Below are 26,456 nucleotides of genomic sequence, written 5' to 3'. Positions count from 1 at the left end.
CACAGCTTTCCTCTTACTGTGGTTTATCAGCCAGTACCTCAGGCCGTGGGACCAGAACTGAACCCCTCACCAGCCAATCTTAAATTTTATTTTCCAGCAAATGACATATGCTGCCCAGGCACCCCGCCCCAGTCCTCACCTGTCTGGGCGAACCTCAGTGTGGCGCCTGTGGTGTGTGGGGACACGCTCTCCCCAAGGCCCTGCCTGCTCTGGGCCCCACTCCCGGTCTGGATAACAGACCCTCGTCTTGCCTCAGTGCGGGCCTTGCTGCCCTCGCACCGGCCACAGCCCCGTCCTGTCTGCCAGCTGCTCCTGGGGCCCGATCCTCTGGCCCTGGCCACTGCAGCTGCCCGCTCGCTGGCCTCCTGTCCTCTGGGCACACAGCTTCAGGGTGGATCAGTCACCCCACGTCAGATTCTGAGAAGGGAAAGCGAAGACTGAGGGGGGCGCTCGCTCGGCTGCACAGCTGCCCTGCTCTTGGGGCCGAGGTCCTGGACGGACAGACACTCACCGTCCCCCTGGCTAAGGCTCCCGCCAGTTCTCCTTCCCGTTCAGCACTTGCAGCTTCTCCAGGCTCTGGGTCACTAAGCACAGCACTCGCCCTGAGAACGGGGGCAGAGAGTTACTGCTTCGCAGTCTGGAGGGCTCGAGGACACAGGAATGGATGACCTTGAGGGCTGGTGGGCTGTCCGGCCCCCTGGACTCACCCATCTCCCGGACTCGATCCTCCAGGGCTCCCGACAGCTGAGGGAGGCTCAGGGCCTGCAAGGCGGCCTGCCAGCCTTTGGAGTCTGCAGGGCAGAGAGCTGAGTAGGCCTGGGGTCTGTGCTCACGGGCCCTGCCTTTCCATCCTGAGCCACTGCGACCAAGGGACGCCCCCTCCCCCAACCTTTGGTGCCATACGTCCCCCTCATTATATCAGAGTGTTCTCCTCCCACTTGTGGAGCAAAGCGCTGACGCCGGTCAGGGCTCAGCCCCAGGAATGTGTGTGAGGGCCCCTGCCTACTGGGCTATGCCCTGGGGGGGCCCAGCCAGGGGCTGTAGAAGTCACTTGAGGTCTTGGACAGTGGAGGCAGCCATGGCCCAAAGGCCACCTGGAGGGACAGTGAGGACATGGGCTTGGGCACGTGAGAGGATCTGGGGTGGGGTGGTGTCAGTGTGCTAACTGCACTGAGACAAGTGGTAAAACCCAGCCTGGGGAGGTGTCCCTGCCCTCTGTCTACCTGTTCTGGGTCCAGGACACTGCTCTCCTTACCAGCTGTGGGGAGGCCTGGGCCCAGCATGGCCTCGAGCGGGGATTCATCCTGCTGCACTCGGGCGGACAGCTCAGCTTGACAGGCTCTGCCGGACACGAGAACCAATCGCTGGTGAGGGGAGAGGCCAGGCGATCGCAGACACCCTTCTCCCAGAGTGTGAGGCGGGGCTCTGCCCTGTGCGCCCTGCCAGCCTGTGCCGGTGCAGCCCGGGCAGAGAAAAGACCCACACGGGGCCCCTCTGCTGCCTGGTCTGCCCTGCAAGGAGGGACAGCCAGATGAAACTGGGGTGGCGGTGACTCCAGGAGGCCCTGAAAACAACCCATTCTTGGAAGAATCTGGAGGAAACAGTGACTTGGCCTGGCCCTGGCCCGGGGGCAGCTCGGACACCCACTTACTGCAGCTGGTCCAGGACAAGCGCAGCGTCCCGGGCCAGGGCCCAGGTCTCCTGCAACTGTGCATGGACGTCCTTGCGGGCGCCGTCCTGTTCCAGGAGGCAGCTTTCCACCACGGCCCGCAGCTCCTGTTCCTGTGACACCAGGCCCCGCATGGCCTCCACCTCCTCACAGCGCTGCAGCGGGAGAGGCAGCAGGTGCAGCAGGCTGGTTCGGGGGTGGGGAATGACCACTCGGGCAGGGTTCCCCCACCCCAGGTTCCATCTCCGCCGTCAGACTGCCTCCTCCTCTCCTGGCCTGGGGGGACCTGTCTCCACCTTGGAGCCCCCCCGGCCTGGGCCCCTTCCGGCAAGCCCTGTGGTGTGCGCTGCTGACACCCTTTCTCCCTCCTGTGCCCACCTGTGCGCCCCACTGCATCCAAGCCATGATGCTTCCTGGCCTCGCTGTCCTGTCACCCGCCCTGGCTGTTGCTCTCCGCTGATTCTGGGCATCTGCCTCCACTCTGTGTCCTCTGCACGTCCCCTACCCCAGCTCTCTACTTACTTTGTGCAGCTGGATGGCAAGCTCCTGCATCTCGGCTTCAAGCCGGTCAGCGTAGGCCAGCTCCAAGGCATCACTGGGGGGGCGGGCGCTGCTGTGCCAGCGGGCGATGGCAGAGGTCATCTTTCTCTTGGGCCCAAACAACCTACAGCAGGGAGTGAGAGGACACGGATCAGCACCTGCTCTATGTGGAGGTTCCGTGGGCCGTCCTTCTACCAAGACTGTCTGCTAGAAAGATCCCAGCTTTGAAGGGGGAGAGTAGCCCCCAGGATCCTGGGACAGAAGACAGAAAGCATCGTAAGGAGTCGTGACCTTCCCACCCTGCCTGGCTGCTGCTTTCACTAGACAGGGAGCTGGGGCTGCTGGGGATGCTCTCAAAGGTGGACAGTGGAAAATGTCAGGGTGCCCTGAGCACAGCAGTGTCTGCTGGGCCAGCTCAGGGCCTCGGGACCCAGGCTGCCTGCACCTGAGCTGGGAGCAGCTGCAGAAGTGGACAGCTGACAGCAGGGAGAAAGCTGGCCACTGGACAGGAAGGGTCTCCACCCAAATGCTGGGAGCTGCACCTCAGCTGGTTCCTGGGCATCGTAGCCAGAGGCCTTGGGACTCACGTGATGCCGATTTCCTTCAGGTCGCTCTCAGTGAGGGTCAAAAAGATGCGGAGGTCCACGTCCTGCTCCTCAAACACCTGCAGGTATTTGAGGCAGCCAATCTGCTCCAGCAGTGTGGCGAGGTCCTAGAGGGTGAGGAGCCAGGGCAGGTCAGAAGACAGGCAGGCCACGAAGACAGGGGGCAGGAAAAGGCCTGTGCTGCACACGGAGCTGCCTTTCTCCTGCTGAGCACCTGGCCTGTCCTGAGCTCTGCTGACTCCCAAGTTCGGCAGAGAGCCTGGGCTGCCCCCTGTGTGTCCTCAGGCAGGGCAGGCAGGGCGTCTCTGGACCAGTGTCTTCACTGCAGCAGCAAGCACACCCTGTGGCAGGTCTGCGGCAGCAGCTCCTCTCGGTCTCTGCTGACCCGGGACTCTTCATTTTTCCTTCACTCTGGGGGACAGTCTTTGCTGGACGCTGCACTGTTGGTTAGCATGTCGTCCATGTCTTCTGGTCCCTGTGGTTTCTGATGAGAAATACGCTGTTAATTGTCTGGAGATCCCGTTGTACGTGCTGAGTCACTTGTCTCTTGCTCCCAGATTCTTTGTTTAGTGACACTCTGATTGTGATGTGTCCAGGTGTGGCTCTGAATTTAACAAACTTAGAGCTCATTCAGCTTCTTGGATGTGCAGATTCATTTTTTGATCAAATCTGAGAAGATTTGGCTTTTTTTTTTTTTCACTGAACTTTTTTTTTTGGCCTTTTGGATAGAAATGGGAATTTATTTGCCAGGAAGGATGATCCCATGGGACCAGTGCCGGGCCTCCTCTTCGCTAATTCTGTGTTTGGTCACAATGCAGCCTGCCCTGCACTTCTTGCCTGCGATGCTGAAACCTGGCCTCCCCAGCACCACGTAGAGGTCCAGGCTGTAGGTACCAATGCCTGGTAGTTTGATCCCCAGATCGACGTGTTCTTGGATCCCCAAATCAAAATTTCCAGTATCTGAGAGATTATTTTTTCTTAACTTGCATTCTCGCACCTTTAGATGTTTCTCCAGGATTTCTTCTGCCTTGGCCCCACAGACTGTGCAGTGGACAGCAGTCTTTTCATTTCCCCTGATAAGATTTGGCTATTTTAAAACATTTTTTCTACTTTTCCCTCCCTCCTCCCCAGGAACACCATTACGTGCACGCTGTTACACTTGCTGGTGTCTCACAGGTTTCTGTTCATTTTTCCTCATTCTTCTTTATCGGATTGGATAACCTCAAGTGATCTATGTTAAGTCTTCTGGTTCTCTCTTCTGTGTGCTCAAACCTGCTGTTGAGCCCCTCTAGTAAAATTTTCATCTCAGTTATTGTACTTTCAGTTCCAGAATTTCTATTTGGTTCATTTTTATTTCTATCACTTTATTGATATTCTGTATTTAGACATGGTTTCCTTTAGCTCTTGGAACATATTTTATTCCTTTCTTTGTTTCTGTTTTACAAACCCTGTGTCAAGGGCTGACTTTCAGGAGATGGCAGTGACGGAGCTGCTCTGCTACGTAGGAAACCCCGACCCAGAAGCAGGTAGCTTCGCCCCACCGGCTCCTCTGCCAAGCACATACACCAAATCTTGGAACATATTTAAAGAAGCTGATTTAAAGGCTCCAATCGGCATGTGTTTAAGGTATGGAGAGGTCAGCTGCTCACCGAGCCTGGGAACACAGGCGCTGGAGAAAGCTCGCCAGAGGGGCTGCGAGGAGAAACCAGCAAAATCACAGGCTTTTAGTGAAGAGCAGAGCTGTGACTTTAATAAATGGCAAGTGCTGACCTCTCTTCCACCTCTGTACCACTTATGCCCGCAGAGGGTGGGAGAACACACTAGGCAGTGGCGCTGCTGTTGTACCTGTAATCCTGGACAAACTGCACAATCAGAGCAGCCACGATGAGAAAGGCAGCAATTAAGTTCTCATTAAGTCCCGACTAAGTGCCACTTTGCCTCTGCTTCCCATGCAGCTTGTCACTGTCACCTGAAAGCAGTTCTGTGATGCTGGTCCTGTGTTTCTCCTCCCCAGGCTCAGGGAGGCTGAGCTGAGCATGGAAACCAGGGGGAGAGACGGATCCCTCCATGGAAAGGAATGAACAGAAGCCCGGCAACTGGCTCCTCTCACCAATAGGAATCCTCTCAGCCCGAGTAGCTTTCTAGGTCGTGTGGAGAAAACCACCCCACTCTTTTCTCTCAACAGTGCCAGCCCCATGGGAAGTACAAATAACTGCCTCACAAATCACAAGAAGCCCCACGGTCTTACCTGGGGTCCTGAGTAGGGGGACCTGTCAGTCTGGGGGATCAATCTTGGGGCACAGGAAGTCCCGGTGCCAGGAGGCCACTGGCTGTCGCTGCTGCTGTAACGATTCTTGGTCTTCACGTAGCTTTTAGTTTGTTTGCGAACCGAGCTTTTCCGCGCATGATCCGAATCCTGTGGTGAGAGGTGTGTGTTTAAAGCAACTGCAGGGGCTGGCAGCTGACATGCTGCATCCAAGCTCTGCTCCCTGCCCCACCGCCAGTGTATGCGGCTTCCTCTGCACGCTCCCCTCACGGTGGGGAAGGTCTGAAACTTCCCGTAACTCCCCCGCCTGCCAGAGGCCTCCCCGGTGGCGGCCCCCGTGGCACTGCATGGACACGCTCACCTCAAGTGAACTGCTAGGCAGCCCCCACGACGCCGGGGGAGGGGGAGGAGGGGGGGAGGGTCACCTCGTTGCTCTCCAGGGAGGCCTCGCTGCTGAGTTCCGGGGCCCGGGCCAGGCCCTCACTGCTGCTGCTGCTCCGCGCGGCCCCGAGGTGGGCACAGAAGGCGTGCTCTTCTGACAATGGCGAAGACGAGGACGCCTGACCACAGGCCTCGCCCATGGCGACTCCCCAGAGCCCTGTCCCCGAGCGGCTTCAGCCACAGCGCTCCCCGGCCCCTCCAATCGTTCACTGTTTGCTTCTGCTTCACGCCGACTGCCAGGCCAGGCCCTTCCTCTCTAGGCTCGGCAGGGTTTGTCTGCTCTGTTCACCGATAAATGCAAGCATCTAGCCAGTGCTTGGCACACAGGACACTCGGTAAACAGCTGTGGAATGGACGATGCACATAACATACGAAGACATTTCCTAAGGACTTACCAGTCAAGAGACTAAGCCTGTCTGTCTGGACTGACTCCCAGATCTTGCTCAGAGACCCTGGGTGAGAAGTCTCCTCACCTGTCCCCACGCCAGATTATGACTCTCCTCACAACAGCCAGAACCTTCTCTAACCTTCACCCTCTCCTCTGCCGGATGGACCCATCACAGGGCCACGGCCCAGCTGGACTGGTGGCGGGGGGGGTGTGCGTACCCCGGCTGCTGCTGCTGCTGCTCTCCACATCCCGCTCATTGATGGGGGAGGTGACGTCCCTGTAGCAGAGGCCCCCCTCTTCCAGGGGGTTCTCATCGCTGCTGTTGAAGGTGACGTAGCCCCGTGGAGGCACCTGTTCTGTGGACAGAATAGGGCATGTAAATCCACACGCATGCATAAGGAAGGACGAGTTCTTCCTTCCACACACAACCACCACCTCAGAGGGATCTCGGCGAGGGGAGCCCCAGGACAGCATTCTCTACTCGCCACGGTAACCTGGACAGAGCTGTGCCGTCCGCAAATGAGGAAACAGGCTCCAAGGGGTTAGTGACCGGCTTGTGCCCAGCAGCGGGTGCACGTGGAGCCAGGCCTGGCAGTGGCGGCCTCTCTATCACGCCACGCTGTTGCTTTGCCAAGAGGACAAAGTAGGAGACAGTAAGCTGTATTTACAAATTCCTGAGCCAAAGGAAAACTATACTACAAGGTGTTCCCGCAGCTGGAAACATCTACTCTCATACACACACCGGCCTGCATGGCCCCTGCGACTTTCCAGCACAGGGGCCAGTCAACCCCAGTCAAGAAGATCCAGCTGAACAGGAAGGTAAGAGGCCCTGGCTAAACATTAACGGCAGCGACAGTGAATTATATAACCTCTGAATGTCTGCCTGCGAGAAAACAAGAAGAGGCGGAACACAAACCAGTGTTTAATTCCGCCTTTGCCCCTGCCTCTGCCCCACAGAAAGTACGTGTATTTGCATGAAAGAGCCTGGCTGGTGGGACCACAGGTAACTTATTTTCTTCTTTATACCTTTCTGAAGTTAGAGATTTTTTACATCAGCACATGCTATTTATCATTCAAAAATGTTTTTTAACTTTTGGCAAAGAGCATATATGCACTTACAGAAAATTAAACTTTCACGCAGTGTAAGAAGAAAAACAGAATCTCCTGAAAGGCCGGAGCTGAGAGGCTGGTGAACACTCCTTCCTATGCCCCGGCCACAGCTCAGGCAGGACAGATGGCCTGGGCTTCTCCAAAGGAACAGACTCTGCTACTCATCCCAGAGCCCCGAGCTCCCAGCTGCCAGACCGGACGCCCGTGTCCTCACCTTCAGCACCAGCTCACCAGTCAGCCCCCTGGATGCTGGGAGGAGGCAGGCCTGGTTACCAACCAGTGCCAGGACCCCTTCCAAGGGTCTGAGAAGGGAATCAAGTCCTCACATGGTCTCCTGGCTGGGAGGGGGTTCTGAGGGCTGCTCGCTAGACCAGCGGCCTGGCCACTGATGGGTGAGACCCACACTGGAGTCTGGTCACTCAGGCCAGCACGAGAGACAGCGTCAAGCCCAACTCACCCCAAGCACTCAGCGCCTGTGCTCCCCAAAAGCACTGCACTCAACACTCAGGAGCTGACGGTCTGACAAAAACTCAGGCCATCTGGAAACTCAGGGTCTAGGGTTCTGGCCTACCAGGTGTCTGGTGGGCAGTTCTCAAATCCACACCCTGAGAAAAGAGTGCGAGGGCAGAGTCCTCCCCAGGGGATGCGGCAGAGACAGGAAGGGGACTCAACGGTCACGTTCTCCCTGCTGGGCTGACCCACCCACGTGAGGAATGGATCCAAGCTCAGTTATCTCTCTCCTACAGGAGAGAATGTTCTATTTGTAGTTTTAACCAACAGAAAGGAAACTCAAAGGACGAACCAAAACCCAAGAGCGAGACACTGACTAATGTGTCTCCATCCCTGTGATGGATTCTGAGTCCTTGAGCTGCTGCTCCCACCCGGCAGCCCAGGCGGCCCCCACGTCAGGAGCCTGAGAGTTGCTCGTTCTCTCAGACAGAATCCTAGACTATGGTGTCAAAGCCACCGGGATCATGGGGCACTAACCATAGCAAGGCTGCTGTATCCTGCCTCCGAGTCCAATAGCTGTGAGCCTGGCCAAGGCTCGCGGCCCCTCGTGGATGCTGAGGCCCTTCTTCCGACAGGGCCTCTGTCTCTGAGGGACAGGGCAGGATTCATCTGAAGAGCTCAGATCTTCGTATTTTTCTGTGGGTCAAACACCAAAATTTAGACAGTATGTTCAGTGATGGACTAATTTACTAATCCTTATAATGAACTGAAATAAAAATCATCGTAATTGCTTTTTTCCTTTTCCTAAATTAAGAAAAGTGTTCCCAGGATGTCACCTGTAAGAAATGCCACAATGGGCGGGTCCACTGCTCAGATGGGCCACAGGGACATGGGGCAGGGGGCGGGGGGGGGGAGGAGTAAAGCTGCTAAGTATGGTGAGCAGATCCAACTCATCCCTCTCGCTGAGTTTCCAGAATTTTTTACAACATGAAAGTATGTTAACAGTTAGAAATACATTCTGTTCTAAGCTGAGGTGACAAGTAAGATCCATCTCTTCATAAACATATGGCAGCGGCAGTCACAACTTCTTAAGCCATTTTATATTCTCAACCTGAACAATCTCTTAGGAAACAAGTGCCACATGACAGCTCTGTGTGCTGTTTTACGACCCGTCTGAGCTGAAGAGCTCAGTGTGCCCACAGCTGTCAGCATTTTATAGCTTTTCATTGTTTTCCATATTTCATTACACCTAGAAGACAAAATTCAGGGGTTTATTTGTAGAAGGCACCCATTGGGTAAGATCTCACTTTGGAGTTGGTGAACTGGGGTGGAGACATGCAGAGAAGCCCCTCATTACCACTGTATCCCCTGTGTGATGGTGTCTGTTACAAAGCAGTCCTGAGGCCAAGAAGGGAGAGGCTCACTCAGACATGAACTGAAGGCCCAGCCCAGCCACTGCCCAAAAGCAAGAGTCACTGGCCCAGTTTCCAAGCCCAGGCCAGTGACGCCAAGTGGACCCCTCCCTCACACTCCAGGATCCATGCCGCCAGGAGGAGACTGGGGTCTATCCAAGCAGAAGCTGAAGGAGTCATAAAAAATAACTGTACAGGCAGGGGAACCAAGGAAAAGGTGGCTCCACAAATCTGAACCTCCTGACGTGGCCCCTTGATCCCGTACAGTTGGCAGAACAGACAGAACCACACGAACCCCACACCCCAACATGGCCCAGGTGGCAGGGAGCCCCACAGACGCCAGCATCCCTGATGCCCGGGAGGAGGCGAGCACCCGCTCCAGCAGAGACTCAGAACTCACCCCAAGAATCTGCACAGAGACTAGTGGGTCTAGGAAACACACCACACAGAAGAGAGACGTGGGTAAAGACCAGGCGCAGATGGTTTCACAGGGAATCCTTCAAAGACCACATGGGGGGCTTCCCTGGTGGTCCAGTGGTAAAGAATCCGCCTTCCAATGCAGGGGATGCGGGTTCGATCCCTGGTCAGGGAACTAAGATCCCATGTGCTGCTGGGCAGCTAAGCCCATGCGCCTCAACTACTGAACCCGCACTTGCGTGCTGCAAACTACAGAGCCTATACGCCCTGGAGCCCACGCACCCCAACTAGAGAGAAGCCCGTGTGTTGCAATGACAGATCCCACGTGACGCAACTAAGGCCCGACGCACCCCCACCAAAAAAAAAAAAAAAAAGACCACATGGGACCAATGCTACATAAATTGTTCTAGAGCACAGAAAAGAAGGGAAACTTTCCAGTTCTTTTTATGAAGTATAATATTGAGACCTATAACTGATAAAGATAGACAAAAGAAAATCACAGACCAACATCACTTATGAATATCCATACAAAATCAATCAACATTAGCAAACAGAATCTAGAACCACATTAAGAAAAGAGTACACCAAGTGGGATTTATGCCAAGAATGTAAAGTTGATTCATTATTAAGAAATTCATTAACATAATATACTGTGTTAATAGATCTAAGGAGAAAATTCACAATCATCTCCATAGATGTTGAAAACACCTTTGACAAAATTCAGCACTTATCCTATAAAAACATTCAAGAATACAGGAAATGACAAATACTTTCTTAACATGATAACATATATGCAGACTTTACTCTGCAAGCCAGCATCTTACTTTTTTAAAACAAAACATTTATTTTTTATTCTTTATTTTCATTTATATTTTTTATTTTTTGGCCGCACCACATAGCACGCGGATTCTTAGTTCCCCAAACAGGAATCGAACCCGCGCCCCCTGCAGTAGAAGTGTGGAGTCTTAACCACTGGACTGCCAGGGAAGTCCCAAGCCAGCATCATACTTAACGTGGCATTTCTGCTAAGATCAGGGCCAAAGTGAATGCCCATCACCTCACCTCATTCAACAGGGAACTAGAGGGATTAGTGAGTGCGATGAAAGCAAAGAAATCTGAGGTACAAAAATCAGGAAAAAAGTAGTAAATCTGTCTCTATTTGCAGGTTTTATGGCAGTGTACCTGGAAAACCCTAGAGAACAGATAAATAAAACGAATTCAGACAATGAAAGAATTCAATAAGGCAGGAGGCGGTAGAACTGTGGACAGACAGCAGTCGCCTTCCTCTGCACAGACAACAAGCCGTCCAAGGCTATGATGGCAGCATTAAGAGGGATAATGCGTTTACAACAGCAATGACAAAAATCAGACCCTCAGGAATAAACTTCAGGTATATGCAAAATGTATTTGAGGAAAAATTTAAAACCCTCTTGCAAGACACGGAAGTACACTTGAACAAAAGGACGTCCCTTGGTCCTAGGGCGACTCAACAACACAGCAGTTCATTTGTACATTTGCCACAGTCACAAAAATATCAGCACGCTGTTTTTAAGGAGCTAGACAAGTTGATGCTCAAGTTCACACAGAAAAGCAAGTGCCAGGAAACACTGGAGAAGGAAAGCCACGAGGAGGGCCGGCCCCACCAGGTGGCAAAACATGTCAGAGAAAGCCTCTGTCATTTACACAGTGTGGGTCTGTGTGTGCAGAGTCCAGTGGAACAGAACAGGCAGTCCAGAAACAGACCTGAATGCAAACAGAAATTCAGAATATACGGTAAAGATCACTAGGTCAAAAATAGACTTCTAAACACATGATGCTAGGACAACGGGGCAGCTGTTTGGAAAAAACCATCCGTGAAAATACATTGTGAATGGATCAGAGATCTACATGGAGAAATGAAACCATACACATACTAGAGGAAAACATGGGCAATTTGTTGTACAACCAGGGCATAGGGCAAGATTTTCTGTGACTTAGAACCCAGAGGCAATAAACGGATGAATTTGACTACATAAAATTTAAACATCTGGGGCTTCCCTGGTGGTGCAGTGGTTGAGAGTCTGCCTGCCGATGCAGGGGACACGGGTTCATGCCCCAGTCCGGGAAGATCTCACACGCCGCGGAGCGGCTGGGCCTGTGAGCCATGGTCGCTAAGCCTGCGCATCTGGAGCCTGTGCTCCGCAACGGGAGAGGCCACAACAGTGAGAGGCCCGTGTACCGCAAAAAAAAAAAAAAAAAAAAAAAAAAAGAATTAAAACATCTGCATGGCAACAAACAGCACAAGCAAAGTCAAGAAACAAAAACCAGAGCGATCCCCTCTGTGAGCTGCCCTCCTCCTCCCTGTCCTTCCCATCCTCAGCCTGGCAGTCCCACCCTACATTCTACACCCTCTCCCCTCAGCCCGGGTCCTGGCCAGGCTCCAGGAGCCAAAGGGGAGGAGGGGACGCCAGCAGAGGCCTGGCCGCAGACGCAGGTACCTGGGCTCCGGTAGAGGCTCTTAGGCAGAGAAGGTGAGTGAGCGTCTATCAGCCCCACAATCTTCATGTGTCCATACTGCTTGGCCAGCATCCGGGCTGTGGCTCCACTGTGGTCTCTTGTGTCCACTTTGACTCCCTGTGAAAGTTTGTGAAAGAAGAGTTAGGAACCTCGCCCACAAAGCAGCCTCGCTTCGGGGCTGCAGACCCTGGAGGAGAGGGAGGGCGCCGGCATCTTCCTGACAAGCCTTCCTGCGAGAAAGTGGGGAAGGCAATCTATCTATCTATCTATCATCTATCTATCTATCTATGGCTGCGTTGGGTTATCGTTGCTGCACAGGCTTTCTTTTTAGTTGCAGCGAGTGGGGGCTACTCTTTGTTGCGGTGCGCAGGCCTCTCATTAAGGTGGCTTCTCTTGCTGTGGAGCATGGGCCCTAGGTGCACAGGCTTCAGTAGTTGTGGCACATGGGCTCAGTAGTTGTGGCACATGGGCTCAGTAGTTGTGGCTCATGGGCTCTAGAGCGCCGGCTCAGTAGTTGTGGTGCACGGGGTTAGTTGCTCCGCAGCATGTGGGATCTTCCCAGACCCGGGCTCTAACCCATCTCCCCTGCATTGGTAGGCAGATTCTTAACCACTGCGCCACCAGGGCAGCCCCGGGAAGGCGCTTCTTAGTGACAAGAGTCGGAGGCACCTGGCTGGCTCTGACGCTGCAGACACACACTGAATGGGGAGCATGTGTCCCACTCACTGCACCTCTCTTCACACAGAGAAAACTGAAGACAACAGATTCACTGGAGGGCCAGCCTTTAAAAACCATAATCAGATTGGGAGCACCACCCTTCTGAAACAGAACTCGGTAACTTTTACCCAAAGCCCTAAAAAGTACTTATCGTCTTCAACACAACAGTTCCACTTCCACACCACATATCTGCAATAACAAAAACCCAGAGACAACTTAAGTGCTCAGGGGGGTGGAGAGTCAGCTACGTTACTGCCATAAGTGCTGGTATTTACAAATAACAAAATTATAACCAAGATTTAAAAAGGACCACGATACAAAACTGTATATATACATTACAACTGCGACAAAACAAAAAAGTATACAGAAAGTAATACTGGAAGGAGATATGCCCAAACTGTTAGTATTATTTTTAAGCAGTAAGATAATGGGGATTTTTCACATCTTCCTAATCTTCTATATTTTCTAAATTTACTACTATGAGCACGTTTACTTTTTTTTTTTTTTTTGCGGTAGGCGGGCCTCTCACTGTTGGGGCCTCTCCCGTTGTGGAGCACAGGCTCCGGACATGCAGGCTCAGCGGCCATGGCTCACGGGCCTAGCCGCTCCGTGGCATGTGGGATCTTCCCAGACCGGGGCACGAACTCGTGTCCCCTGCATCGGCAGGCGGACTCTCAACCACTGCGCCACCAGAGAAGCCCAGCACGTTTACTTTTGAAAACTGGAAAAGCCCAATAAGCTTTCCATTTTGAAAGCTTCAACCATGCAGCCTCGTAGTTGATGGTGGGACTATAAGCCCGTGCTCTGGAGGGCAAATCAGCAAGAGATAGTTGAAACCTGAAAAGTGTGCATGCCCTATGACCCAGAAATTCCACTTCTGGGAATTTAACCTCAGGAAATAATGAAGGATATACACTCACATTTAGGATCTTCCCTGAAGCATTTAGCATAGTGAGAACTGAAAAGAACTAGTTCACTAGGGGATTAGTGAAATAAGTGAGAACACATAAAATGGAACACCACCCACCCACTTACGTGACGGGGCCAAGTGTACGTACAAACCCAGGCAGGTGTGCACAAGACATCGTTAAGAAAAAAAAGCATATTACAAAACATTCTGTATAATGGAATTCCACTTTGACTTAAAATATTTATCCATAAAAAACTAGGATACTTGAGAATTCCCTCGCAGTCCAGTGATTAAGACTCGGGCTTTCAGTGCTGTGGACCTGGGTTCGATCCCTGGTTGAGGAACTAAGATCCCATAAGCTGCACGGTGCGGAAAAAAAAAAACAAAAAAAAAACTAAGACACTCAACAATATGTTAATGTGTGCTATCTCTGGGTGATGGTATTATGAGTGACTTTTGCTTTCGGTTTGCTTAAATATACTTTCTAATTCTTTTATAGCAAGTATATATCGCTTGTATAGTAAATATTTACATATGTACTTTTTTTACCCTATTTTAGAAAACTATGATCAACTGACAGTCTTGATTGAGCCCAGTACAGAAGGTGATTATCACACTTCCCTCTGGTAGGAAAAAAACCACATTTGTACAAGAGCCTAATTGAGCTTTACTTTCTATAATCCCCAACTTTCCAGAGCTCTGGTTAGAAATCAGCAATGAAACCTTCAGCCTTAAAAGATCATTTCAGGGGAGTGGCAGGAGGGAAAATTGGATGAAGGTGGCCAAAAGGCACAACATCCTGGGGGGAGGGGCAAAATAGGGGTAGGGGATTAAGAGGTACAAACTATTATGTAAAAATAAATAAGCTACAAGGATATATTGTACAAACAGGGAATATAACCAATATTTTATAACTATAAATGGATATAACTTTTTAGTTTTTTTTGGCTACACATCGCAGCTTGCGGGATATTAGTTCTCTGACCAGGGATTGAAGCGGGGTCCCCGGCAGTGGAAGGACGGAGTCCTAACTACTGGACTGCCAAGGAAGCCCCTAAATGCAGTATAACCTTAAAAAATTGTGAATCACTATGTTGTATACCTGTAACATATCATATTGTACACCAACTACATCTCAATGAAAAATTTTAAAAAGGCACAAACTTCCAGTTGTAAGTAGAAACTAGGGATGTAATGTACAACATTATGACCACGGTTAACACTGCTATGTGTTATATAGGAAAGTTGTTAAGAGAGTAAATCCAAAGAGTTATCATCACAAGGAGACATATGTATATAGATATTTGTATCTATATGAGATCATGGATATAAACTAAACTTATTGTGGTAAGCATTTCATGATATACAGAGATCAAATAATTATGCTGTACACCTTAAACAGTGATGTATATCAATTATATCGCAATAAAGCTGAAAAAAAGATAATTTCTAGTTTCAGTTTGATAGAAGGACCCAAAGGTTTCAACCAGAAAAACAATACCATCTTTACTGAAGGATTTTTTCTTTTTTCTGGCTACGCCATGGGGCTTGTAGGATCTTCTTAGTTCCTCGACCAGGGATCGAACCCGCACCCCCTGCATTGGAAGCATGGAGTCTTAACCACTAGACTGCCAGGGAAGTCCCTGAAGGATTTTAACTAATATCTTTTTTTTTTTTTTTTTTTGCAGTACGCGGGCCTCTCACTGTTGTGGCCTCTCCCGTTGCGGAGCACAGGCTCCAGATGCGCAGGCTTAGCAACCATGGCTCACAGGCCCAGCCGCTCCGCGGCGTGTGAGATCTTCCCGGACTGGGGCACGAACCCGTGTCCCCTGCATCAGCAGGCGGACTCTCTACCACTGCGCCACCAGGGAAGCCCCACTAATATCTATTTTTAAGCCTGGAAGACTTCAACTTCAGATTATACTAAAGGGAAAAAAGAGTAGTAACACTATTCCTTAGTGAGGAAGAAAACAGAACTGACAACAAGAAGGCTCCAAAGGAGAGGGAAGAAAATATTAGAATTTCCATCAATTTATTTATCCTTTAATTTTTTTTGTTTTTCTATTTTATAATGTACATAATATGTAACTAGAGAAGAACATGATGGAAGTTCATTTTAACTGACAGGAAGGTGGGGTCACAAAGGTGAGAGGCCGTGAACCAGTGTGATGGCGGGGGGGCACTCCCCATGTGGAGGCCATGGCACCCTCAGCTCCCTCCTAGGAGAGGCCCAGCCCACCCTACATGGTCCTACCGGAAGGAGGGACATAGGGTACAAGGGAAGTGGCTGCAGCCCCTTCCTCCCCTGGCAAAGAGCATGGGGTGCCCGGCCTCCAAGTGTGGAGCCTGGCTAAGGTCAGGGGACTAGGTGGGCTGACCCATGACTGAGCAGGAGGAAATTTGCAGGGAATGAGGAGCATCCACACGGGGCCAGCCAGACGGCCACCCTAGCAAAGGAATGACCTGGCCCATCAGCCAAAAAGCAACCACCAGAACTGACCAGCCCCTTCCACTCCTGATTAGTGCACTGGGGGAGGCTCACTGTTGATTTCCTGAGTTTGATAACTGTATGTGATAATGAAAGAGAAAATTCTTGTTTTAGGAAAAACATACTAAAGTATTTAGGAGGGGGACTTCCCTGGTGGCAAAGTGGTTAAGAATCCACCTGCCCATGCAGGGGACATGGGTTAGATCCCTGGTCCCAGGAAGATCCCACATGCCGTGGAGCAGCTAAGCCCGTGTGCCACAACTACTGAGTCTGTGCTCTAGAGCATGCGAGCCACAACTACTGAGCCCACGTGCCACAACTACTGAAGCCTGGGCGCCTAGAGCCCATGCTCCGCAACAAGAGACGCCACCACAATGAGAAGCCCCACTTGCCACAACTAGAGAAAATCCGTGTGCAGCAACAAAGACCCAATGCAGCCAAAAAATAAAGAAAAAGAAAAAAAAGAAAATGGTTTAAAAAAAAAAAAAGTATTTAGGAGGAAAAGGGCATTATGTCAGCAACTTACTTTCAAATGGTTCCAAAAAAGATAATAGGTATATAGACTGATAAAGAAAATGAAGTGAAATGCTAACATTTGGGGAATTCAGTGAAGGTACGCAAATTCTCTGTACTATTTTATAACATTTCTTTAAGTCTGAAATTGTTTCAAAGTTTAAAATTTAGAAAATTTTCCAAAATAAATCCAATACAATTTGTTTTCCCTACATACGAGTCGCCGACATACAATCTCAGACCCAGCCGGAGAGTAAAGGTACCAAGTGAGGGTGTAATCTGCACAGCACATAAATGATCAAAAGTCTGATTCTCTAACACGTTTTCCTTTTAAAAAATTATAACAGTAACTGTCCCTTATGGTCTCCACGTCTACCTTATTTAAGATCAGGCTCTAAGCTCAGAGGCAGAAGTTATGCTTTTCACAGCCAGGGCTCCCTGCCCCGCATCAATGCCTGTCCCTTTGCTACGTCTCAAGGAGGCCTAGTTCGTGTGAGTGGAACTACCTTCAAAGAATAATTATGTTCAGAAAAGGAAGCGCAGATGGCAAATAGATATATGAAAAGATGCTCAACCTCACGAGAAATCAGGGAAAGGCAAAAATCAACAGGAGACCACTCAGCTGATAGCAGGTACCAAGGGTTTTGAGGGGACAGGAGACACAAGCTATGAAACGCTGTCAGAGGTGTGCAAACTGGGACACCTACGGGGGGAAGCAAGGTACACTCTCTAGTGAAGATGCACCCAGCCTACACACCCAAAATTCTGCTTTGAAGAACATATCCTGATCTCCTAAAGAAATCCCTTCACATGTGCGCAAGAGGACAGGTAGAAAATGCTAACTGCAGCACTGATAGGAATAGCAAGGTGGACATGACTTAGGGGTCCACTGACAAGGGAATGGAAAATATACTGTATTCATACATTCAATAAATACAGAGCTGATAAAACGAGTGAACCCCGTCTACATGTACCACACTGTGTTAAATGACACAGTCATTATATAAATATATAACATATAAATAAATATATTATTTATATAAATCTTTAAAATATATAAAATAAGTCTACATGCTGCTTAAGGACACACAGCATGTGATGAGAGTATAAAGTCAGGGACAGGAAAGGTACAGACCAACATCTGGATAGTGGTTACCTCTGGATTCATGTGGATTAGTTGTATTAATATTATCTCTGTACTACTTTGAATGTTTAAACTACTTCATAAATTTTTTTATAAATTTATTATTTTTGTTTATTTATTTTTGGTTGTGTTGGTCTTCGTTGCTGCACGTGGGCTTTCTCTAGTTGCGGCGATCAGGGGCTACTCTTCATTGCAGTGCGCGGCCTTCTCATTGCAGTGGCTTCTCTCGTTGTGGAGCAGGGGTTCTAGGCACGTGGGCTTCAGTAGTTGCAGCACGTGGGCTCAGTAGTTGTAGCTCATGGGCTCTAGAGCACAGGCTCAGTAGTTGTGGCGCACGGGCTTAGTTGCTCCGTGGCATGTGGGATCTTCCCGGACCAGGGATTGAACCCTTGTCCGCTACATTGGCAGGCAGATTCTCAAACACTGCGCCACCAGGGAAACCCCAACTTCATAATTTAAGAGTCATAATGCTTATTGCTGTAGACACCGTTCAAGTTGGTACAACTTGCTCTTTGGATAGCTATTTGGCAACATCCACGTTATGGCTGTACTTAGGCTACGTCCAAAACTTCTACCTTTAGTACCGAACTGTAGAGATGTGGTCGCACAAGTGTGTGGAGAAGTATGTGTGCAGATATCCCGCACAGCACTGTGCATGATGGCAAATACAACTTGATTCTATCTGCAGACCACTGTTAGAGAAACTGATTCATCCCTACAAGGGAGTGCTATGCTGCCATACAAGAGAGAAAAGAGCTTTATATCTACTGATATAGAACAATCCAGGATAGACAAGTTTAAAAAAAAAAACCACAGGATTTCCCTGATGGCACAGTGGTTAAGAATCCACCTGCCAATGCAGGGGACGCAGGTTCACTCCCTGGTCAGGGAACTAAGATCCCACATGCCACAGGGCAACTAAGCCCACGTGCCGCAACTACTAGCCTGTGAGCCACAACTACTGAGCCTGTGTGCCACAACTAGAGAGCCCTCACACCACAGCTACTGAGCCCATGAACTCTGGAGCCCATGCGCCACAACTAGAGAGAAGCCCACGTGCCACAACTAAGACCCAACACAGCCATAAATAAATAAATAAATATGACAATTCATAAAAGAAATACAAATGGTCAATAAATATGTTTTAAAATGTTCACTCTCACTAATAAGTACAAACCAAAACAAGATGCCACTTTTCTCCTACCAAACTGGCAAAACTTTACGATGGTAACATCTAGGGCTGGTGAGGATGTGAGAAAATGGGCATCGTCATGTATTACTGGTGGGAAGGACAAGAGAGACATCTGTTTAGTGGGAATTTGTTAGAACTTACTAAATATTTCCCCCGTTGAACTTTTTAAACAACTTTATTAAGATATAATTCTTCTACCATGCAATTCATCCACTTACAGTTTACACTTCAATAGTGGACAACCACCACCACAATTTCAGAACATTTTCATCACCCTGAAAAGAAATCCTGTACCTCCTCCCAGCCCTAGGCAACCACTAATCTACTGGTCTCCACAGATACGCTTATTCTGAACATTTCATACAAAAGGAATAATACAATATTCAGCCTTTGTATCTGGCTTCTCTCACCTAGCATATTTTCAAAGTCTATTCAGGTTGTAGCACGGGGAAGTACTTCACTCCTTCTTATGGCCAATTAATATTCCATTGTATGCATGTAACAATTTTATTTATCCACTTATGGACATCTGGGTTCTTTTCACCATTTGACTATTACAAACAATACTGTTATGGACATTTATGTACAGGATTTTGCCTGGACCTGTTTTCAGTTCTCTTGGGTATATACCTAGGAGTGGTATATATCCAAGTGCTGGGTCATATGGTAACTCTATGCTTAACTGTTTGAGGAACTACCAGAATGTTTTCCAAAGAGGCTGCATCATTTTTCATTTACAGCAGTGTATGAGGGTTCCAATTTCTCCACGTCATTACCATCTCTTGTTATTGTCTTTTTTTTATTATATTATTATTTTCCTGGTTGTTTTGATTTGCCATTTTCCCTGATGACTAATGGTGTCAAGCATTTTTCCATGTGCTTATTGGCCATTTGTGTATCTTCTTTAGAGATGTATCTTTTCAGGTCCTTTGTCCATCTTTTTATTGTCTTTTAATTTAACTGCCCTGTTTTTTTTCTTAAATTAATTAATTTATTTATTTTTGGCTGCTTTGGGTCTTCATTGCCACGTATCGGCTTTCTCTAGTTGCAAAGAGTGGGGGCTACTCTTCGTTGCGGTGCACATGCTTCTCACCGCGGTGGCTTCTCTTGTTGCGGAGCACGGGCTCTAGGCACGTGGGTTTCAGTAGTTGTGGCACGTGCACTCAGTAATTGTGGCTCGCAGGCTCTAGAGCGCAGGCTCAGTAGTTGTGGTGCACGGGTTTAGTTGCTCCATGGCACGTGGGATCTTCCCAGACCAGGGCTCAAACCAGTGTCCCCTGCGTTGGCAGGCAGATTCTTATTAACCACTGCACCATCAGGGAAGCCCTAATTGCCTTTTTATTAGGACCTATTAAGTTCAAAATGTGAGCACCAGCAATCCCTCTTGTAGAAATACAGCATACAGAAATAACTGCATGCGTGCTAAAGCTGTGTGTGCCAAAATATTCCCTGGAGCACTGCTTACAATTGCAAAATGTTAGAAACCTAAATTTCTACTAATAAGGAACTGACTGAACTAACTATGGCATGGATACTGCATGGAATACCATACAAAGGTAAGATGTCTATGGCATATTATTTTTTTAGAAGCTGCAGATCAAATACACAGTAGAATCCCACTTTGCTCAAAACAAAAAGCCATGTGTTCGCAGGTGTCTACAGACATACTTTCTCAGCAGAGGAAAATCCTGGGTCTCTTTAACAACCAACTGGGCATCTTGTGGGGGAACAGGGGGCGGGTGGAAAAGGTAGGAAGATCTTTGCCTCCTTATTCTATATAAATTTTTTAAGTGATGGGATGATGAGTGCTATTTACTGTTTTAAAATTTTTTCCATACTTTTCAAATAATACTATTTTTAAAATTATTACAGGAATAGGTGTCTATAGTTGCTTACCACTGTACCCCTAATGCCTAAGCACCACTCAGCACTTGGCATCAATAGATACTCAATGAAAATGTGTTGAATAAACAGATGAAGAGCAGTTATTTCTGTGTAGGAGAAAGTTCTGTTACAGTTTATTCCTCAGTGATACGATGCCTCACTTGCTGTGACTAAATTATAAGCTAATAAACAGGGTCACTTACATGATTCAGAAAATACTGCACGATTATTTCATGGCCAGCAGCAGCCGCTTCCATCAAAGGAGTGAATCCATATACGGGCTCCCTGCAAGATCGAGACTGCAGTCAGATGATGAGCAGAGGAAGCTCTGGGGGGCAGAAGCTTGCCTGCTGCAGACAAAACGTCAGTGACGCAAAGTCACCCATCCCTAAGCCTAGAGGGCTCCCTGAACGGGGAGAGATGAGAAAGTGAGTATCAACACATCAGTCCCGTGGTTTCTACCCCAGGTCTAGTCTTTTGTTCCTAAGACAATCTGTTTCCCATCTTCACTCCTTCTTAGCTGTTTCCCCCCCTGCTATGGCCTGAATCTCTACTTAATCACAGCAAAAAGTAGCTGTCGCCCTTCACTGCTCACAGACAGCTAGCACCTCCTCTCCACCTATCCAGATATCCTACATTTTGAGATCAACATCCTCTAGGAACCCTTCCAGGAGCTCCAGGACTAACCATCTCCTGCCCTCACTACGCCTAATGCTTGCTTACGGCTAACTCAGTGCCCTCTTCAGAGTGCCACCCCCACCAAGCCCTCACTGGTTTCACCTGGGCTAGAAGACAGGAAGCAAGCTAACCACTGGTTTTCATCCGTTCGAAGACACACACTTTGCACATTTTAGCATCGCTGAAGTCAGAATGTCAGTAAATGAAATGCATTTTAATTAGGAGCATTTTTTTTCTTTCTTAATGGCCTGTAAACCTACAGTGTGTTACAACGGCTGACACCAGCCAGGGTGTGCAGTGTCAGGTGAATGTTGGGTTGAAAGAGGATTATCATGGTGACATGCTTTAGACAACAACCCTACTTCCAGCTTATATTTAAAACTCATGACTGTTTTCAAAGTATTACCTCACCTGATACATACAGAAGGCAAGAAAGCTAAAGGGATTTAGCATTTAATGCATGTCAATTCAGTGCCACACACTATGTTAGGCACCTGTTATATGACAGAACATGTAATTCTTCTAACAGTTCTATGACATGGGCATTGCCATCCTGTTTTCAGATAAAGGAAATAAGGCACAGAGAACTTAAAATGTTGCACACAATGCCACCTGACAGATGCATGAGAAAGCTAGGACGATCCCCATGCCTCCATGCCTCGGCAGGACTGTCCCCTCCGTCCCTTTGTCTTGAGCCTGTCAAACCAAGGCAGGGGCTCCCTGCACCCCAGCCTCTAGCTGCCTCGCCAGTTGCCCTACTCAGAGTCAGACATGACCACCTCCCTCCTGCGGCCACTTAAGACCTCGTAATCACCTCACATTGGCGTTCGCTCCACTGTCCAAAAGGAACTTGACCATCTGCTGGTGCCCAGCACTGGTGCAATGGAAGAGGGCAGTCCAGCCTTGAATGTCCTTCATTTCTAGCTCAGCACCTTGCTTCAAGAAAACACAGAATGCTCATTAAGGCCGCGTCTCCTCTGCGCAGGGTGGGCGCCCTCCAAGCCATCACGCTGAAAGAATCGAAGTGATTACCCGAGCACACGCACGCTACAGGGGCCTGCAGTGGTTCACGTCTCTGCAGAGCGGCCGGGGGCCCCTCAGGTTTCTGGCCTGAGGCCCTCGTAGCTCACCTGGAGGAGGAAATAGGCGATGCTCTCGTTGCCACAGCTGGAAGCCAGCATCAGCGGAGTCTGCCCTTCCGGGGTCGGCACATTCACACTCACCCCCGCCTCGAGCAGCAGGTGCACGATGGTATCGTGTCCAATGTAGGAGGCATACATCAGCGGGGTCCAGCCACCACCATTCTTCTTATTCAAATCTAACTCTCTCCTAAACAAACGCAAGACATGCTAGACACGCCAGCCATCTCATAGGTGGGGTTTACCAAAGCCGGTGGCCAGGCCAGGCCAAGAGAAAGAGCAGGAAGTGCTGACAGGAAGCAGAGTCATATGCCACCCTGGACATCACTGGCGGGGAGGGGGGGGAGTGACTACACTTGCCGGACAACTGCCTTTGCAAACTCCCTCAAGTTTGCCTCCCTCCTCTGATTTTTCATTCTCATCTGCACCCTCCTCCTACCCTAAGGCCAGCAATTCTCTTTTTTGCTACCACCAGCTACATAGATGGTTCTCAACCACGGGAGATTTTGCCCCCAGGGGACAGTTGCCAAAGTCTGGAGACATTTTTGGTTGTCACAACTGGAGAGGGAAAAGCTACTGGCATCCAGTGGCCAGGGATGCTGCTCAACATCTTACAGTGCACAGGACGCCCCTCACAACAAAGAATGAGCTGGCCCAGGTTGTCAGTAGTGCCGAGGCCGAGAAACGCTGACCTGGAGCCTTGACTACCTCCCTCCAACAGACCAGTCTGCTAGTCCAGAACTGAGGGGAGAGGAAAGAGGAGGGGACTCAGACAGTGGACAATTTCTCCTTTGTCGTCCCACCCTACAGAAACATTCCTGGAAAAATCTGTGACCAAAGAATCCTGTCTTTCTCACTGATTTTCATTACAATTCTGGAAAAGCGTTTCCCACAGGAAAAACAATGCAGGCTTCCCAACCCAGAGTTTGGGGTCGGGGGATGGAAGTAAGACCCACTTCCAGGAGCATCCTGCCTGTTTCACGCCCCAGTCTTTCCTCCTCCACAATCCTTGCCTCCAGTGGAGGTACCAAGTGACAGTCGACCCACGCAGTTCGTGCCTCTCCTAGATACACACACTAAGCTACACCAGACAATTAGTTTCCATTCACCAGCACGTTTTACTGACCCTGGCTTTGGACCCAGGCAGCCATTTCCCAGGTCCTGATCCCAGGAATGCAGGGGTAGCCACTAGCCGGGAGAGCCACCTGGAGACCAGCCCATTCTCACCACACGCCGTCCCACATGGACAGGGAGGCGCCCCCACCACCATCCCTTAGCAGAGCGGCCCTGGGGCTCTGGCAACCCCCTTCAGCCGAATCCTCCCTTCTGACCCCTCCAAATCCCCCTCGGGTCCCCAGTGTGTTTACTGTGCACCAGCCTCCATCTCAGCAGGTGTCACAACCCCAATCAGAACACAAACACTTCCTAGAGCTGTTCTGGACTGTTCATTTTAACAGCACACCCGAAGGCTTAAAGGCTGTGAATGTTAAAGGAGCAGAACTACAGGTGGGGTCGTGGTGACCCTGTCGGGGGATGTGCTGCCTGCACACCTGCCCGGTACAGAAGTACCAACTGGCCAGATGCTCATAAGTGATGGCTACGACCTGGGAGCCAGAAACGGGGCTTCCACGAGGCTCTGCTGTAACTCCCCAAGCTGGAACTGGAAAAGGCTCAGGTAGGTATGGACATAGGTTGTTTCTCTAAGTTATCAATGAGATGATAACAGTGAGCACAAAGTATGGCGGACAAAGTGGGAAGAGATGAGAAGATGGATCCCTTTCTAAAAATTACACTGAGTATCAAACCGTACTTCAAACAAGAAGGCGCTAATAAGCAGTGCTGTTTAGGGGGACCTAATATGCACATAAGATCAGTGAAAACGGCATGTGGGCAGTGAGTAAGGTGCAATCCTCCAGGTGGGGATAACCCCACCTCCTCCTCTATGGCAGAAGCTAAAGGGGAGAGGGCGGCAGGAGGGATTAAAATGAAGCTTCTGGGGAAAGAAGGCCATAGGGCATTGCTTTCAATCTTTATTTTTGTTTTGTTTGAGCATTTCTGCAATTAGTGAAAACCATAAAATTACTCTGGTTAAAGTAAGCCTGAAATGAACAATTTCTAAGCCTATGAAAAAAGTTTAAGCTGCCTTTTTCTTCCTCAGAATCAAAACTGCCTTCCTTATTGGCGTCCAGCATAAATCATCCCTGACAACAGCCCAAGAGAAGCAGCAGTTGATCCACCCAAGGATTAAATGTCTACAGCTGTGGGCAAGGCCCCCGCTAGCTCCCTGATGGCTCCACCTGAGAGCTGAACCATGGAGCTCAAAAATCCAAGAGGAAGGAACATTTTCCAAGATCTCTTACCGCTGCACACATTCCTTCACCACTTCATACTGGCCAATGGAAGCAGCTGTGTGAAGATCCAAGGGGACGGCTAGCTCCTCCCGGCTGACCTGCGCACCCAGCCCATGCCACATGGACAAGCTGCGGTTCAGCAGCTCCGGCTCACTGGCTTCATCGCTGAGCTCCGACATCGCTATGGAGGGAGGCACTGAGGTCGTTAGGTCCTTCCTTCCTGGTAGCGACACAGAGTGAAACGGCATGGTCACACTCCTGCCCACAGCAGGCGGCTAAGTCACTGCCCTGACAGACTGCTGCCCAATGTACCCAACTCCGGGGACTGACCAGACAACTTCCTTTCAATAAATATCGTATGCGGGAATTCCCTTGTGGTCCAGTGGTTAAGTTTCCACGCTCCCAATGCAGGGGGCCTGGGTTCGATCCCTGGTCAGAGATCTAAGATCCCACAAGCCCTGCAGTGCAGCCAAAAAGAAAAAAAAATTGTATGGTTCGGGCAGCTCCATCATGCTAGTACTGGTGAGTCTGTCACTAGACAGAAAAAGAGGAGCACATATTGTGTCATAAACTGTGGCATATATTTTCCTTTATGACCCCCAGGCCCCACATTCTAGAAAGGGAACTCAAGGAGCCTGACAACCTCTTGGATGGGAAGCAGAGAAATGGTAATTAGGTCAGTGGACCAAATCAACTCTCAGATGTGGTGAAAAAGAACTCTGGGGCTTCCCGGGTGGCGCAGTGGTTGAGAGTCCACCTGCCAATGTGGGGGACACAGGCTCGATCCCTGGTCTGGGAGAATCCCGCATGCCGCGGAGCAACTGAGCCCGTGAACCTGCGCTCTGGAGCCCGTGGGGCACAACTGCTGGGCCTGTGTGCCACAGCTGCTGAGGCCCATGTGCCTGGAGCCCGTGCTCCGCAGCAGGAAGGGGGGGCTCCGCCACGGTGGGAGACCCGTACACTGCAGCAGGGAGTGGGCCCCGCTCACTGCAGCTAGGAGGGGCCCGCATGCAGCGGGGAAGACCCAACGCAGCCAAAAATAAATACATAAAATTAAAAAAAATAAAGAGCCCTGGACTTGGAATTAGATCAAAATTTAGCTCTGCTACTTAGCATCTCCAACCCCTAGTTCCTTACTGTTTAATGGGGACATGATATTTCCAAGGACTGCGGTTAAAAACACATGGCAGAATGGACAAACAGTGGCACGTCCACACAGTGGAACACTACTCAGCCATAAGCAGAAGAAATAAACAGGTGATACACACAACACATGAACGAATCTCAAACGCATTATGCCAAGTGTGAGCCAGACTCAAAACGCTGCCTACTGTATGATTCCATTTACAGGACTTTCTAGAAAAGATAAAACTAAAGGGGGGACTTCCCTGGCGGTCCAGTGGTTAGGACTCCATGCTTCCAATGCAGGGGGCGCGGGTTCGATCCCTGGTAGGGGAACTAAGATCCCACATGCCATGAGGCGTGGTCAAAATAAGTAAATAAATAAACAATACAAGTGCATGAGTTAAAAAAAATTTTTTTAATAAAAAAAGGATAAAACTAAAGGAGGATAGATCAGTGGTAATAAGGGTTAGGAGTGGGGGTCCCACAAAGGGACTGCAAGAGGGAATTTGGGGACGACAGAC

The 26,456-nt window shown here is 49.6% G+C and overlaps 1 protein-coding gene across 6 annotated transcripts; it reads right to left on the bottom strand.

Moving 5' to 3' along the window:
* Positions 1-9: 9 nt before the first annotated feature.
* Positions 10-24,989, bottom strand: ANKS3 (ankyrin repeat and sterile alpha motif domain containing 3; the record flags this gene model as incomplete). 6 transcript variants are annotated; one of them, XM_082669532.1, is made up of 16 exons in its annotated part: positions 49-417; positions 512-602; positions 708-791; positions 1,256-1,341; positions 1,652-1,824; positions 2,192-2,333; positions 2,797-2,921; positions 5,063-5,230; positions 5,506-5,615; positions 6,128-6,265; positions 8,007-8,165; positions 11,776-11,911; positions 20,846-20,927; positions 22,135-22,256; positions 22,451-22,649; positions 24,820-24,989. In XM_082669532.1, the coding sequence occupies 15 exons, from the start codon at positions 24,987-24,989 to the stop codon at positions 523-525; spliced, it is 1,974 nt and encodes a 657-aa protein (XP_082525658.1). In that variant the 3' UTR covers positions 49-417; positions 512-522. The 6 variants fall into 6 exon arrangements, with proteins under 6 accessions (XP_082525656.1, XP_082525658.1, XP_082525657.1 ...); XM_082669531.1 differs by having other exon boundaries at positions 51-437; XM_082669530.1 differs by having other exon boundaries at positions 10-417; positions 512-791.
* Between the last annotated feature and the right edge of the window lie 1,467 nt (positions 24,990-26,456).

The sequence above is a fragment of the Grampus griseus genome (assembly GCF_964374135.1).
Source record: "Grampus griseus genome assembly, chromosome: 14".
NCBI classification, from domain to species: domain Eukaryota; kingdom Metazoa; phylum Chordata; class Mammalia; order Artiodactyla; family Delphinidae; genus Grampus; species Grampus griseus.
The sequence above is the reverse complement of the archived record's forward strand: the minus strand, read 5'-3'. Positions and strand labels throughout refer to the sequence as shown.